Below are 15,876 nucleotides of genomic sequence, written 5' to 3'. Positions count from 1 at the left end.
CTTCATTTAACCCCATCATTATATCTTATCTATTCCTTTTCCCCCCCTGTTTATCTGCCGTTGATATTTTGCAATCTTATCATCGTGTCTGCAAAAAAAACAACAACCCGGCCCGAGTTCTTCCATTTTTACCCGTGTCCGACCCGACCCGACCCAACCATCAGTTAACTTACCTTCAGTTTTTCACTTTGTTCCTTAATTGCCCACGCTTAAAATAACTTTAAAAAAAAACACCTTTCTCGTCAAAAAATTACATTAGCAGTGGAGCCACTTAGCTACGATGGAGCGTGTCCGACCCGGTCCAACACGAGCCCAAATGCCAGACCCAGATATAACACGCTCCACCATTGTTGACTGTGCTTTCTGCCATTGGGACCTTAAGTTCTGGAATTCCCTCCCAAACCTCTCGCCTCCCTCTCTACACATGTCGTCTGGTCCCTTCGGGTTCGGGTCAGATAGCCGGCCTTTAGTCTAGTTCTGCTTTGAGCTGGACTGTCAGGAGCCAGCTGCCACCTGGTGGTGTGTGTGAATAACTGCGCCATCAGATGACTGAGTGACATGAGGGAGTGTGGGGGATGGGGAGGTTTGTCAGTGAATGCCCAAACCTCATAGCGGCACAAGTGAGTCTGAAAGCGGAAATTTTGGATCAGTAAGAACGGGATCTCAATGTGCGGGTGTCTAATTTCAGAATAAGCGCTGAAAGAAGTAAATGTCTGTGCAGTTAGCATAGTTCTGGCGAGTTCCTCGGCCCAGTCGAGCAGGTCCGAATGACTCCCTGGGCCATCGAAGTGAAACTTGCAGAGTTTGTCCTGTACCAGGTCGTGTTTACAGTCAGCAACCCACTCCAAACAACAACCTGCAGTTATACGTCACCTTTAACAGAGAAAAGCACCCCCAAGGTGCTTCACAGGAGCAGATAGCCAACAAGAGTTGGCACTGAGCCATGATCAGCGGATATCAGGACAGGTGACGAAATGCTTGGTCAAAGAGGTTGGTTTTAAGTAGCGTCTTTAAAAAGAGGAGCATAGAAGTTAAGGGAGGGAATTCCAGAGCTGAGGGCCTAGACAGCTGGAGGGACGGCTGACAATGAAGGAAATCGGGGATGCGCAAGAGGTCAGAATTGCAGAGGTCACAGGGAGGGTTGTAGAGGTAGAGGAGTAGAGAGAGGCGAGAGGTTCGGGAGGGAATTCCAGAACTTAAGGTCCCAATGGCAGAAAGCACAATCAACAATGGTGGAGCTTGTTATTTTCTCCCGTCTCCTGTACGTGCAGTGACTGTCGCACAGCAATCCTTCCAGGGAGCCCTGGCTGGTTTTCCACCCTCGTCTCCCTACTCTGAGACACTGAAGTGCTCCAGCTGCTGCCCGGGTTGATATCTAACTCAGCACAGGCTCGAGGGCTTGAGAGCTATTGGTTTATAGAGTTCGGGGTGACTTCAGACAGTGCCTTCATACACTTGACCAATGGGACAGTTATATTCCACTCAATAAACCCTCGTCATAAAATCACACTGGTTCACGAATGTCCTTCAGGTGAGGGAACCAGTAAGTGAACCCAGTATCAGGACTAGTGAATTACTCTCCATTCTGGGGGCGTGGGTGTCATTGGGCAAGGCTGGCATTTATTGCCCATCCTTTGTTGCCCCTTGAGGTGCTGTTGGTGGGCTGCCTTCTTGAACCGCTGCTGTCTGTATGGGTGAAGGTGCTTTTTAAATTGGGGAATTCCAGGGTTGTGACCCAGCGCTGAGGAAGCCCAAGTCTGGGTGCTGTGTGACCCGGAGGTGACGGTGTTCCCATGACATCACTGCTCTCATCCTTTTTTGGGGATAGCCTGGGAGAAATGGTAATCGGGACTGCATTTATCTAGTGCCTTTTAGCAGCTGCCTTTTTCTCCTCTCCTCTCAGGGTTCCAGAAGATATCATGTCCAACCGTGGAAATGACCTCCTCCTAAAGCTCCTCCAATTCAGGTAATGAACCAGCATTTGGCATTTTCTCTCTGTTATTGACCTGTGTCTTTTTCATTCCCGCCTCTACCCTGAAGGCACGATTGTGCCAGTGTCTCGGCTTCCCTCTGATGCCTCACCAACCAGTCGTAGCTTTTTACGCAGGAGGCTAAATTGCGAGCGTTGTCAGGTTTCTTGACCATGGGAGTCATCGCAACCTGAGCCCAATATGCACTTATGCGTGCTGTCCAGCAGGGGTCACTGAATAGTAGTCTGGTGGCCTGGATCCCTCCTCCCTCAGTCCGAGTTAAGTGGGGATGGTAGCATATTGGTAATGTAGTTGGACTAGTATTCCAGAGGCCTGGACTAATGCTCTGGAGATGTGAGTTCAAATCCCACCACAGCAGCTGGGGGGGAATTTAAATTCAATTAATCAATATATCGGGAATAAAATGCTAGAATCATTAATAATGATCATGAAACTACTGGATTGTCATGAAAAACCCATCTGGTTCACTAATGTCCTTTTAGGGAAGGAAATCTGCTGTCCTTACCTGGTCTGGCCTACATGTGACTCCAGTTCCACAGCAATGTGGTCGACTCTTAACCGCCCTCTGAAATGGCCTAGCAAGCCATTCGGTTGTAGGTGGCTCACCATCACCTGCCCGAGGGGGATGGGTAATAAATGCTTGCCTGGCCAGCAGTGTTTACATTCCAAGAATGAATAATTTTTAAAAAGCTGAATGAAGCTGTATGTTTATTACATAACTAACTTTACCTGATAAGCTGTTGGGAGAGCTCATTTAATCCTTTCTCTTTCCCGTCCCTCCCCTGACTCCCATCCAACTTTATCTTGGTGAAAGTTACATTCAAACATACAAAATTCTTAGAGCTCAACAGGGTAGATGCAGGAAGGATGTTGCACCTGGCTGGAACCAGGGGACACAGTCTCAGAAGAAGGGGCAGGCTATTTAGGACTGAGATGAGGAATCTCTTCACTCCGAGTGGTGAAGGCTCAGTGAGTATGTTCAAGACTGAGATCGATAAATTTCTACATGATAAAAACATCAAAGGATGTGGGGATCGTGCAGGAAAAAGTAAAAGATCAGCCATGATCTCATTGAATGGCAGAGTGGGCTTGAAGGGCTGAATGGCCTCCCTATTTCGTATGTTCTAACATAGAATTATATTTAATGTATAGAACAGAAACAGGCCATTCAGCCCCAGCTGGTCCATGCTAGTGTTTATGCTCTGCACAAGGCTACTCCCACCTTACTTCATTGCACTCTACAGTATATCCTTTTACTCCTTTCTCCCTTGAGCTTTCCCTTAAATGGTTCCATCTATGAAAGATGATGGACACACAGCAAACTATCCATTTAGGTGGGGTGTCATCTCTTGGTGCACCTTTGCTGATGGCTGTGAAGGCCAATCCTTGAAAGGCAGGTTCTGCCACAAGTGCCGCACATGAAGCTGCCAAGTGACGCTGTGAGTTGTTGTTTTTGACGTTGGCACCTGTTGCCAAACTGCTGTGGCAACTGGTCATCGTGGTTGTGGACTGACGTGCACTGCATGTGTCGCTGTTTCCCCTCTTTCACCAGATTGTGGCTCCCAAGTGCGATAGTCGACATTTAGGGCCTTCATGTCACATCCTTGAGGTGGAGCTCTGGGCGCCCCACTGGTCGTCTGGCCCCGGCTACCTCACCATACAGAAGGTCCTCGGGTACGCGACTGTCTTCCGTCCTGTGGAGTTCTCTGTGCAGCTGTGCTAAACGTGCTGGGAAATATGTTAGATCTGCTTTGCCACTATTCGTGTGGTGGGTTTATTCTGCTGAGTACGTCACGGGTTCCGTATCTGGGCAGTGTTGTTCCGTGATTACACTTGCACACTGCTACTACTAGATGTAGTTCAGAATCTGCATGTCCCCACAGTATCACCAGGAGAGACCGAGGGAAATTTGCTTTGTCCTGACTTTGCCTGGACAAAGCCTAAAGGAGATCCAGACATACATCAATAATTCACTCTGCTTTATCCTGCATTCACTTCGTGACGTCGTAATGTGGGGAAATAAGTTGTCATTCCACTGTAGTGGGGTTTTAATGTAGGTCAGTGAGTAACAATTCCCAATGGCAATGTTATGTGGATTGGTTGGGGTGACTCTCCTGCTGATGAGGGTGTATTCAGAATCTCAGAATTGGTACAGCACAGAAGGAGCCCATTCGGCCCTTGTGGGTCAGTGGGTGACTATCTCTCTGGTGTAATGTGGGTCAGTGGGTGGCGATCTCTCTGGTGTAATGTGGGTCAGTGGGTGACGATCTCTCTGGTGTAATGTGGGTCAGTGGGTGACGATTTCTCTGGTGTAATGTGGGTCAGTGGGTGGTGATCTCTCTGGTGTATTGTGGGTGAGTGGGTGACGATCTCTCTGGTGTAATGTGGGTGAGTGGGTGGTGATCTCTGGTGTAATGTGGGTCAGTGGGTGACGATCTCTCTGGTGTAATGTGGGTCAGTGGGTGACGATCTCTCTGGTGTAATGTGGGTCAGTGGGTGACGATCTCTCTGGTGTAATGTGGGTCAGTGGGTGACGATCTCTCTGGTGTAATGTGGGTGAGTGGGTGACGATCTCTCTGGTGTAATGTGGGTCAGTGGGTGGTGATATCTCTGGTGTAATGTGGGTCAGTGGGTGACGATCTCTCTGGTGTAATGTGGGTCAGTGGGTGACGATCTCTGTGATGTATTGTGGGTCAGTGGGTGGTGATATCTCTGGTGTAATGTGGGTCAGTGGGTGACGATCTCTCTGGTGTAATGTGGGTGAGTGGGTGACGATCTCTCTGGTGTAATGTGGGTGAGTGGGTGACGATCTCTCTGGTGTAATGTGGGTGAGTGGGTGACGATCTCTGTGGTGTATTGTGGGTCAGTGGGGGGTGGTCTCTCTGCGATGAAGGTATAGTGTGCATTTGTGAACTGAAATTCGAGTGAAGCTCTGTGATAACCATTATCCGCTGCCACAGTTTAAACCTTCACACTTTCACCGTCAGGTACCCGAAGGTGATGGCGGACGAAGGAATCCGAGTAGTGCGAGAGTGTCTGAGTGCTTCAAACCCGCTCCAGGAAAGTAAGATGAGTTTGCATTATTAGCTTTGGTGATTTTGTTTGAGCGTTTTAACCCGCTGTGCACTGTTCGATTGGTTGAGTGGTGCTCTGTGTTTGGGTTTATGACCCAAATCATGGCAAAAGCTCAAGTTGTTTTTCTTGTGTCATGGTCATTTACGGCACAGCGGAGGCCATTCGGCCCATCAAGTCCACGTTGGCTCTCCAGGGAACTATCCAGTTAGTCTCACTCCCCTGCTTAATCCCCATGGCCCTGCAAGTCTGTTTCTCATAAGTGGCCATCCAATTTCCTTTTCAAGTCATTGACTATCTCCATTTCCGCCACCCTTTTGGAACTTGCTGCCCACGTCATTACCACTCATGGCATTCCAAAAAAAAAGTTTTAGCTTGGCCAATAAGAAAGATACAGATTTAAGGTAGTTGACCAAAGAGCCAATAAGAAGTTGACCAATAAGAAGTAGGAGCGGGAGTAGACCATTCGGTCCCTCAAGCCTGCTCTGCCATTCAGTGCGTTCATCCTCTGCCTCAATTCCACTTCCCTGTCCACTCTTCCTGTCCCTTGATTCCCAGAGAGACCAAAAATCTGTCTGTCTCTGCTTCAAATAGATTCAGAGACGGAGCATCCACAAACCTCTGGGGTAGAGAATGGCAAAGATTCACAACCCTTTGAGGGAAGGAATTTCTCCTCATCTCAGTCTTAAATGATTGGTTCCTTACCCTGAGTCTGCGCCCCTGTGTTCCCGATTCCCCAGCCATGGAAGCAACCTCTCGGTGTCTACCCTTGGTCACTTAGGGCACAGAAGGAGGCCATTCGGCCCATGTCAGGCCCCTTCAGAATCTTGTGTTTCTCACCAGAGGTGAGATGAGGGCAAAAGAAATGTCCGCAGCCACTTGTGACCTGGAATGCACTGCCTGAAAGGGCAGTGGAAGCAGATTCAGTCGTAAGTGCAAAAGGGTAATTGGATGAATTCTTGGCGAAAGATTTGCAAGGCCACAGGGCGAAGGGGCTGGAGTGGGATTAATTGGATTGCTCTTTCAAAGAACTGGCACAGGCATGATGGACTGAATGGACTGTACCATTCTGTAAGGCGGGCAAGACCCAGAGGTGTGACACCAGTGGGCAAACAGTGTGTTCATTCATGGGATGTGAGCGGCACTGGCTCGGCCAGCATTTGTTGCCTGTCCCTAATTGCCCTTTGAGAAGGTGGTGGTGAGCCGCCTTCTTGAAGCACTCCCGTCCACGTGGCGTAGGTGCACCCACAGTGCTGTTAAAGAGGGCGGTTTAGGTTTTTGACCCAGTGACAGTGAAGGAGTGGTGATATCTTTCCAAGTCTGAATGGTGTGTGGCTTGGTGGGGAACTTGGTAGTGGTGGTGCTCCCATGTGTTGCCTTAGCTTAAATGAGCATGGCTATATGGCTCTGTATTGTTGGGGTTGAGGGATTTGGGTTCCCTCACCCCATTATGTTGCCTATTAGGCAGAAAGGTGAGGAGGCCAAGGTACCTGTTCTTAAGTGTAGGGAGAGCTGGCTGTGCCCAGGCTGTACATGGCCTGGGTGGGTGTGTGGACCTCTTTGCAACAGATTAGATAGAGGATGCAGTCCTGTATATTTGCACTCCTGGTGCCAGTGACTTAGATCTATACTTGTGTCCAGGAGCAGAACTAATTTTTTAAAAACTTTCCCTCACTCCAGGGTTCTGAGGCAAACTGAAGCACTGTTGGAAATAAAAACAAAAAGTGCTGGTAATACTCAACAGGTCTGGCAGCATCTGTGGAGAGAGAAGTAGAGTTAACGTTTCGGGTCTGTGACCTTTCATCAGTTTCTCTCTCCACAGGTGCTGCCAGACCCGAGCAGTTTCTAACATTTTCTGCTTTATTTCAGGTTTCCAGCATCCGCAGTATTTTGCTTTTGTTGCGACTTAAAAGTTCTCCTCAACCGAGGATTCCCCCCACCCCCTCCGCCAACTGTGGTTGACAGGGCCCTCAACCGTGTCCGGCTCATTTCCCGCACCTTTACTCTCACCCTTTCCCCTTCCTCCCAGAACCGTGACAGGGTTCCCCTTGTCCTCACTTTCCACCCCACCAGTCTCCACATCCAAAGGATCATCCTCCGCCATTTCCGCCACCTCCAGCGTGATGTCACTACCAAACACATCTTCCACTCCCCTGTCAGCATTCCGAAGGGATTGTTCCCTCTGCGCCACCCTGGTCCATTCCTCCATTACCCGGGACACCTCGTCCCCTTCCCACGGCACCTTCCCATGCAATCGCAGGAGGTGTAATACCTGCCCTTTTACCTCCTCTCTCTCACTATCCCAGGCCCCAAACACTCCTTTCAGGTGAAGCATGATTTACCTGCACTTATTTCAATGTAATATACTGTATTCACTGCTCGCAATGTGGTTGCCTCTACATCGGGGAGACCAAACGCAGACTGGGTGACCGCTTTGCGGAACACCTCCACTCAGTCCAAAAACATGACCCCGAGCTTCCCGTCACTTGCCATTTCAACACTCCCCCCCCCCCCCCCCCCCCCCTGCTCTCATGCCCACATCTCTGCCCTGGGATTGCTGCAGTGTTCCAGTGAACATCAACGCAAGCTTGAGGAACAGCATCTCATTTACCGATTAGGCACACTACAGCCTGCCGGACTGAACATTGAGTTCAATAATTTCAGAGCATGACTAGCCCTTTTTTTTATTTTAATTTTATTTTAGTTTGTTTCATCATTAAATTTTTTTTTAACCATGTGCCTGCCCACTTTTTTTTTGTGTTTGTGCTTTTGGCTAGGGCTGTTCATTATTCTGTCATTTAACACCCTCTCTGCACTAATGCTTTGTCTTTCACCACACCATTAGCACACTCTTTGCCTTTGCCCCATGACGTCCTTGTCAGTTAATCTCTCTGACTCTCTGTCCTATCAACACCTTCCCTTTTGTTCCCTCTTCCCCCACCTGTGCTTTATTTGCTTAAAATCTATTACATTTCTAACCTTTGCCAGTTCTGAAGAAGGGTCACTGACCTGAAACGTTAACTCTGCTTCTCTCTCCACAGATGTTGCCAGACCTGCTGAGTATTTCCAGCATTTCTTGTTTTCAGATTTCCAGCATCTGCAGCATTTTGCGTTTATTGTAGCGCTGTTAGCCTTGTCCTGACTCAGATCAGCTATCTCAATTGAGTACTAGCTAAGATAATATACTGAGTCGGAAGCTTGTGGGTTCGGGGTCCCACTTCAGAGACTCGAGCACGTAACCCAGACCGACCCTCCCAGTACAGCGCTCAGGGCACACTGCACTGCCGGAGATGCCATCTTTCGGATGAAATGTTGAAACCCCGATTGCCCCCCCTGAAGTGACTATTAAAGGTCCCACAGTCACTATGTGGAGGAAGAGCATGGGAGTTTGCCCAGCTGTTATCTATCCCTCCACCAGATGATCTGATCATTTTCTCATTGCTGATTGTAAATTGGCTTCCAGATTTCTTACATTACCATGCTGAATGCTCTTCAACAAGTGCTTCATTGGCTGTAATGCACTGTGGGACACTCCGAGGTAGTGAAAGGCACTATATAAATGCAAATTCTTTCTTTCAGGGACTGGGCGCCAAATGTGGGATATTGCTGGTCTGTAGTATAGGTTAACTTTTAGATTTTTTTTTTGTTGACAGCTGCTCTCTACAGCCGGTACGAGGTGGATGATGACTGGTGCACCTCAGTCTTGCAGTCATACAAATCAGAGCACGGAGAAGTGTTCCCCTGGACTGTAGGTGAGTGCAGTGTTTGAATCCATTATAGTATCTACAGCCCAGGGACAGGCCATTCGGCCCAACTGCTCCGTGCTGATATTTATACTCCACTGGAGTCTTCTCCCAGCTGGCCTCATCTCGCCTTTGTCAGCATAACCTTAAATTCCTGTCTCCCTCATCCACTTCATTCCTGCATTACAACAGTGAACTGCGCTTCTGAAGTACTCTATTGGCCGTCTGAAGCTAAGGGACATTGTGAGGTTGCGAATGGCGTTGTAGCCACTCCAGGCGCTGCTTCACAAACCACTGACCACCTCCAGGCGCGTATCCATTGTCTCTCGAGATAAGGAGGCCCAAAAGAAGAAGAAATGTAGCTTCCCCTTAAATGTGTTTGTGCTATTCACCTCACTGCATGTGGTGGCGAGCTCAACATTCTTACCACAGTTTGGGTAAAGAAGTTTCTCCTCGATTCCCTTTTTGATTTATTAGTGACTCTCTTAAATTGATGACCTCTGGTTTTGGACTCCCCAGTTCCTGGTATCTCACTGGTTCTTATTGGTGATCCCTCGTTTTGGGCTCCCCCACAAGTTCACACGTTGTCTCTAGCTCTTACCCTATCAAAGCCTTTCATCATTTTGAAGACATCGCTCAGAAAAGAACCCCTCGCCCGTTCAGCTTTTCCTCAAGTGTATAACCTCTCCGTTCTGGCATCATTCTAGTAAATCTCTTCTGCGCCTTCTCCAGTGCCTCTATACGCTCTTCTGTCCGATTGTAAAACGGGATGTGGGGTATTTTCCTACATTACAACAGTGGCCACACTTCACATAGTTAAAGCACTTTGGGACATGGAAGGTCATGAAAGGCGCTACATAAATGCAGGTATTTTTTATGCGTTTAAATGCTGTGCATGGGAATGTAATATTGCTGCTCTGACTCAAGTGCACAGCATTTATCTTAAATGCAGAAATGGGCTTTTGCTGTCACTTGCCTGAAGATAGTCTGAATGCACAATTTCTCAGCACACATCTGTTGCGTTTAGTCAGTGCACCTGCTGTGATGTCTCTCTCCAGTTTCCGGCAGTTTACATTTTGTAGTGTTGCTAAATGGTTCAGGAAAGTGGGGATTGTAGTCGAAGGCTTTGCTCCCCTGACCCAGGAGTGCTGAAACCCATCAAAGTGCCCGAGAGCTGCTCTGACAGAGCTCGGATGGCTTGGCACGGAGTCCAGGATTGAACCTCGGGTGGTCATGGTGAGAGAGGGTGACTCGGCACAGTTGTGCTGTTTACTCATTCAGCCACTGGGGAAAACTGAGGCCATTTTTAACCTGCCTGGGTCTCACTATCATCTTGCTTTTTTTTTTAAGGGGAGGACATGACATCAGAAGGAAGAAGACAGCTGGCGATATTCCTGGTGAGTGACAATGTGTCAAGAGCTGAGTAAACCCAGTGCTGTTGCATTGCTGCCTATTATATTTCTTCTGTCAGCTGTGGAAAGGGATGATCCGATTGAGGTGTTTAAGACAATAAAGCATATGATAGGGTGGGTAGACAGAAATTATTCCCTTTTAGTTAGGGAGCCCAGAGCAGGGAGAGCACAACTTTCAAACTACAGTTAAGCTGTTCGCTCAAAGGGTAGTGGAAATCTAGAATTCTCTTTTCCCCTTTCCCCCACTCTCCTCCGCCTCACCCACCCAAACTCCCCCAGAAAAAGTTGTTGAGGCTGGGGGGTCAATTCTAAATTTTGACGCTGAGAATTTTGTTCGGGAAGGGTATTGCGGGCGACAGAATCAAGACGGGTAGATTTTTAATTAATTTATTTTTTATTCCTCCTTGGGATGTGAGCGTTGCTGGCCAGGCCAGTATTTATTGCCCATCCCAGCATAGGGTCCATTGGATTTCTTTTTAAACGCGCAAGTGTGGGCCTCAGAGGATGTAACAAGCAGGGTGGTTAAAGGAAGATGTACTGTATTTGGATTTCCAGAAGGCATTCAATAAGGTGCCACACAAAAGGTTACTGCACAAGAGTTCATGGTGTTAGGGGTAATACATTAGCATGGAGAGAGGGTCGGCTAACTAACAGGAAGCAGAGAGTCTGGATAATTCGATCATTTTCAGTTTGACAAACTGTAACTAATGGAGCGGCACGGAGATCAGTGCTGGGGCCTCAACTATTTACAATCTATAATAATGACTTGGATGAAGGGACTGAGTGTATTGCAGACAAATTTGCTGACGATGCAAAGATAGTTTGGAAAGCAAGTTGTGAGGAGGACACGGAGTCTGCAAAGGGATATAGATCGGTTAAGTGGGTAGGCAAAAAAACTTGGCAGACGGAGTATAATGTGAGAAAATGAGGTTATCCACTCTGGCAGGAAGAATAGAAAAGCAAAATATTATTTAAATGGAGAGGCTGCAGAGTGCTGCGGTACAGAGAGATCTGGGTGTCCTCGTATATGAAACACAAGATTAGCGTGCAGATGCAGCAAGTAATTAGGAAGGCAAATTGAACTTTGGCCTTTATTACAAAGCGGGTGGAGTATAAAAGTAGGGAAGTCTTGCTACAACTGTACACTTAGTGTACTGTGTACAGTTTTGGTCTTATTTTAAGGAGAGATATTCTTGCATTGGAGGTAGTTCAGAGAAGGTTCACTAGGCTGATTCCTGGGATGAAGGGGTTGTCTTATGAGGAAAGGTTGGGCCTATATTCATTGAAGTTTAGAAGAATGAGAAGTGATCTTACTGAAACATATAAGATTCTGAGGGGCCTTGTCAGGGTGGATGCTGAGAATGTTTCCCCTTGTAGGGGGATTTAGAACTAGGGGCCGTAGTTTCAGAATAAGGGGTCTCCCATTTCAGACAGCGATGAGGATGAGTTACTTCTCTCAGAGCATCGTGAATCTTTGTAATTCTATACTCCAAAGAGCAGTGGTGGCTGGGTCATTGAATATATTCGAAGCGGTGTTAGACCCATTTTTGAACTATAGGGGAGTTCTGGATTATGGGGAATAGGCAGGAGAGTGGAGTTTGAAACTATGATCAGATCAGCCCTGATCTTATTGAATAGCGGAGTGGGCTCAAGGGGCCGTGTCACCTACTACTGCTATATTTTATGTTATGTTCTGTGTTGCAGGCACACAAGTACATGAAGAATTTTGACGCCACACATTGCACGCCGTTGCCATCACACGAGTTCACGCTGCCCTGGTCCTTGTAGCGGGTCGGGACGGGACAGCCGAGTGTGAGCAATGCAAAATGAGTTGCACCGCGGCCCGATGCCCCGTTTCTCCAGACCCTGGAGGTTCTGCTGCTGCTGCTATCAAACTCTCAACTGGCTCCAAGCAGATGGACTTGACCGGCCTGTGTGTTTTCTGTTCTCCTTTAGAGGATCTGAGAGGACCGTTTCTAGTCTTCGACTGTAGATCTGATGTTGTAATGATTTTTTTTTAAATGTCTGAAGTGAGGTCGGAGTGGCTTATCGGCTGGGAGGCCCCCGACTTGACTACGTGGGTCCCTTTTTTCTCTCTTTCCCGTTCTCCTCCCTTCCTGTAGGTGCTGGGTTCTGGTGCTCCTGAGCCCCTCCAGAATCTCACCTGAGCGGCAGTTGCTCACTCTTCAGGCTCACCCCTGCACGTCGGCCAGCTGCTTGACTCGGTGGGGGGGGGGGTGGGGGCATTGCGGCTGAGCTTGGTCTGCCCCCTCAACACTTGGACTTTATAGCTGATGTCGCTGCACAGTGTTTGATGGTTGAGGGAGTGATGGTGGGAACTCTGTTGATGCTCTTTCGTCCTTCACACCCATCCCTCCCCCCCTCGCCCCCGGAAGGACAAGACAAGGTCACCTGTACCTGCTTCACTACCATTCCTGCTGTCTCAGCGCAACCACAGGGGAGCTGAACCCGATGCAGTCCTGTGGTCTGCGTGGCTCAGTACCTTTATCCACTACGTTTATTGTCTGTGAACAATTTTGCAGCGGTGGTGACGTGTCTGTAATTGCATAAACTTCCCTCTCATCCATCATCTTCAGAAAACTGGCGAGTGGCGGGCTGGCTGCGGGGGGGTGTTTGGGGGAAGGAGGAGAGCCATGTGCCTATTAATGTCCTGTCACAATCTCCAGTGTGTGTGTCGAGCATGGCTTGTTCAGTAGCCCTGCATGTCATTGTATAGTGCAGCTGAGGTTTGCAAGATAGATGAAGGGTCTGGGTGCCGTTTAGATCAGCCTGCTGGGCCAGCTGTCCGTGCGCTGGGCATTCCTCGCACTCCAACCAGAGCAGTTCGGCCATCGGTAGAACCTGGGCCGTGTTCAACTTACTGCCTCTCAAAATACCTCCCAGCCCTTTTACTTATGTTGAGTTGCCCTAAAACCTACATGTTTTGATCTTGAGGGTGCTGCCCTTGCTGTGTCCCGCTCACCTGGGCTGATCAGGAAAAGGGTGTTGTTGCGCATGGGGACCATCCAAAAACAGGCAGCAAGTAAAGCTCAGAAGGGTAGAGACTTGCAACAAAGAAACAGGCCTCTCAGCCCATCTGGTTTACCCTGTGTTGATGCTCCACACGAGCCTCCTCCAAACCCCTGTTCACCTCACCCTATCGGCAGATTCCTTTCTCCCCCGTGTTTATCTAGCTTCTACTCGCTGAATGATCCTCCCTTCTGTCACAGCTCAGGGAGAATCTGAAGGAGCTGAGGACCTCCTCTTTACCTATCTCCCTGTCATTGTCGCGCTCTCTCACTCTGTTGTCTGGCCTCCCTCCCCTTGTTATCCAATCTCTCTCTCTTCTTCCCCTTATTGTCCAGTCTCTCTTTCTTTTTTCCCCCCTCTCTCTGTCCCTCTTTCTCTCCTCTTGTCCAATCTCTCCTTGTTGTTCAACGTGTATATAATATATTTTATATATATTTCGCACACACAATCTCCATGGGACATCAATACCCTTGCAAAGTCTTTGGTTGCCTCCCCTTCCAGTTGGACACTGGGAGCAGGGTTTCCCTGGAGGTATCATCTCATGACTCTCCTGTCTCTAACTGCCTCGCCTCACCGCACGCATCTGCCATTGGTCTCCCCACACATCCATCATCATGATGTCTCACCTTCCCTACCAATAGAAAAGTGAAAGCTTTTCATTACCTGATTGGATAGACTGTCAAACAGTCTTTTTCTCCCCCGTTAGAACGAATACTTCAAAGTGTTCAAAGAAAATGAATGAAATTAGTTTTCTTTTTTTTCAATGCCCCTATGGTTTTTCTCCCAGGTGTTGTTCACAGCAGTGCCAGGTGAATAGTCTTTACTTCCTGGAGAATCCAGGACGATTGGCACCCCCTCCATGGCAGGAACGCTCCTGGACAGGACTTGCTTCTAGCCTCATATGCGCTTTATATTTCCAATGGCTCTCTAAAAGGTCCAGTTCCCTCTTATTCGAGTGCTCTCCACCTTTTCCTCCTGTTTGCCGACAGAGTCTGGGTGGTGGTCCACAGTTGCTGGAAGCTGTCTGGTACCTCACTGCAAATGGCCATGAATCAGTTGTGTGGCAATGTATATCACTACCTTGTCCTCATCCAGTGCCATCCCACACTCTCCCACGTATCCCAGCAGGGGTCACTGGATGGTAGTTAGGTACATGAAGGCAATTTTGCCCCGGCCGCTGTTTTTCCCTCAGCCCTGGGATGCAGAGGCCACAGGAGAGATTTCCAAACCCACTTCAGGTCAGGAGTGGCCCTACAGCAAACAAATCCCCTAATTCTGCTGAAATTTGCGCACTTGATCATACTTTGACCTGACCTCCGAAACATACTAACTTATTTAATTAAATGTTTGGTTATATACTAGTTGCGGGGGTGAGGGGGGTGGGTGAGGGGGGGGGGGGTGGGGGGGAGCGGGTGGAGTTGGTGATGCAGGGGAATGTGTGCCATTTTAACCTAAATCCCCAGTTGGGAATCCCACGGGGTGAGGTGGAATGGTGTTTTACACTGGGTGCGATATTAACCTCACTGGAGAGTCCAGTTGGTCCAAGGTGACAAACCAGCTTTCTGCCCGATGCTGTCAGTTTCCTGATGGGCGAGTTAGGTTAAAATTGACCCCCCCTCCCCCATGAGCACACTCTGTAATACCGGCAGGGGGTTAATTATTGGCATGCTTCGACTGTAATGGGTCCACAGAGTGGATAAGTTGGTCCCATTTATACCTCCTTTAAATGGGTAAAGTCTCTTCTAAAACATGGCAACAAGAGGAGGTCATTCAGCCCCTCGAGCCTGTTCTGCCATTCAACGAGACCATGGCTGATCTGTCGATCTGTCTCCAAACTCAATCTCCCTTTCTTGGCTCCATATGCCTTAATGGCCTCGTCCAGCAAAAATCTATTGACAGCTTCAAAATTAATAATCGAGCCAGCATCTGCGGCTTTTATGGGAGAGTGTTTCATGTTTGCCCAGTGTTTCCGATTGCTTTCCTGAATGGCCTGGCTTTTGTATTAAGATTGTGTCCCCTTGTCCTAAGCTTCCCACCTTGGTTGATGGCTCCTCGAAACGTGAATAAGAAAGTGGACTTTGGGTCATGAAGTAAGGGAATGCTTCCTTTTAATTATTTTTGTTCTGTTGTCCAGGTGATAGTTGCAGGCTGGGGAAGAGAGGTTCCCTCTGCGACAGATTTGTGTAATGCTATCAGTCTGTTTTCTTCCACTTGCGAGTTTGGACCAAATATCGAACAAAAAAAAAAAAATCTCCTGCCCCACTTTGCCCCAGGTGATTTCTGAGAATGCATAAAGTGCATCATTGGGCTTCATATTTGAAGAGTGGTTCATATGTGAAAATATAATTTAGAGACAAAAAAAAAATCACCATTAAAGATTGCTCCTGTCTTGAATGGGGATCTCCGTATCATTTCAGAAGTTTTTGTTTTTGTGTTCTTTTTCTCCCCCTCCCCCCCCCCCCCCCCCCCCCCGCCGATCTCATCGCTTGCCTTTCGTGACCTCACGATGTCCCAAAGTGCTTTACAGCCAATCTAGTTCTGAAGTGTAGTGACCATTGTAATGTAGGAAACGCGGCAGGTAATTATACGCACAGCAAGGTCCCACAAACAGTTATGTGTGATACTGAC

At 48.3% G+C, this 15,876-nt stretch overlaps 1 protein-coding gene across 2 annotated transcripts in view; it reads left to right on the top strand.

Annotated features, from left to right (window-relative positions):
• Nucleotides 1-15,659, top strand: part of abhd16a (abhydrolase domain containing 16A, phospholipase) — a 61,902-nt gene extending 46,243 nt beyond the window's left edge. For both annotated transcript variants that reach the window (XM_068009468.1, XM_068009467.1), the window contains exons 16-20: nucleotides 1,904-1,966; nucleotides 4,979-5,055; nucleotides 8,717-8,815; nucleotides 10,157-10,203; nucleotides 11,923-15,659. In XM_068009468.1, coding sequence (XP_067865569.1) covers nucleotides 1,904-1,966; nucleotides 4,979-5,055; nucleotides 8,717-8,815; nucleotides 10,157-10,203; nucleotides 11,923-12,006 — 370 coding nt within the window. In that variant the 3' untranslated portion in view covers nucleotides 12,007-15,659. The remainder of the gene's footprint in view (nucleotides 1-1,903; nucleotides 1,967-4,978; nucleotides 5,056-8,716; nucleotides 8,816-10,156; nucleotides 10,204-11,922) is intronic.
• The last annotated feature ends 217 nt before the right edge of the window (nucleotides 15,660-15,876 follow it).

This window comes from Heterodontus francisci, chromosome 29 (assembly GCF_036365525.1).
Source record: "Heterodontus francisci isolate sHetFra1 chromosome 29, sHetFra1.hap1, whole genome shotgun sequence".
Classification (NCBI taxonomy): domain Eukaryota; kingdom Metazoa; phylum Chordata; class Chondrichthyes; order Heterodontiformes; family Heterodontidae; genus Heterodontus; species Heterodontus francisci.
This window is presented reverse-complemented; position numbering and strand designations above follow the sequence as displayed.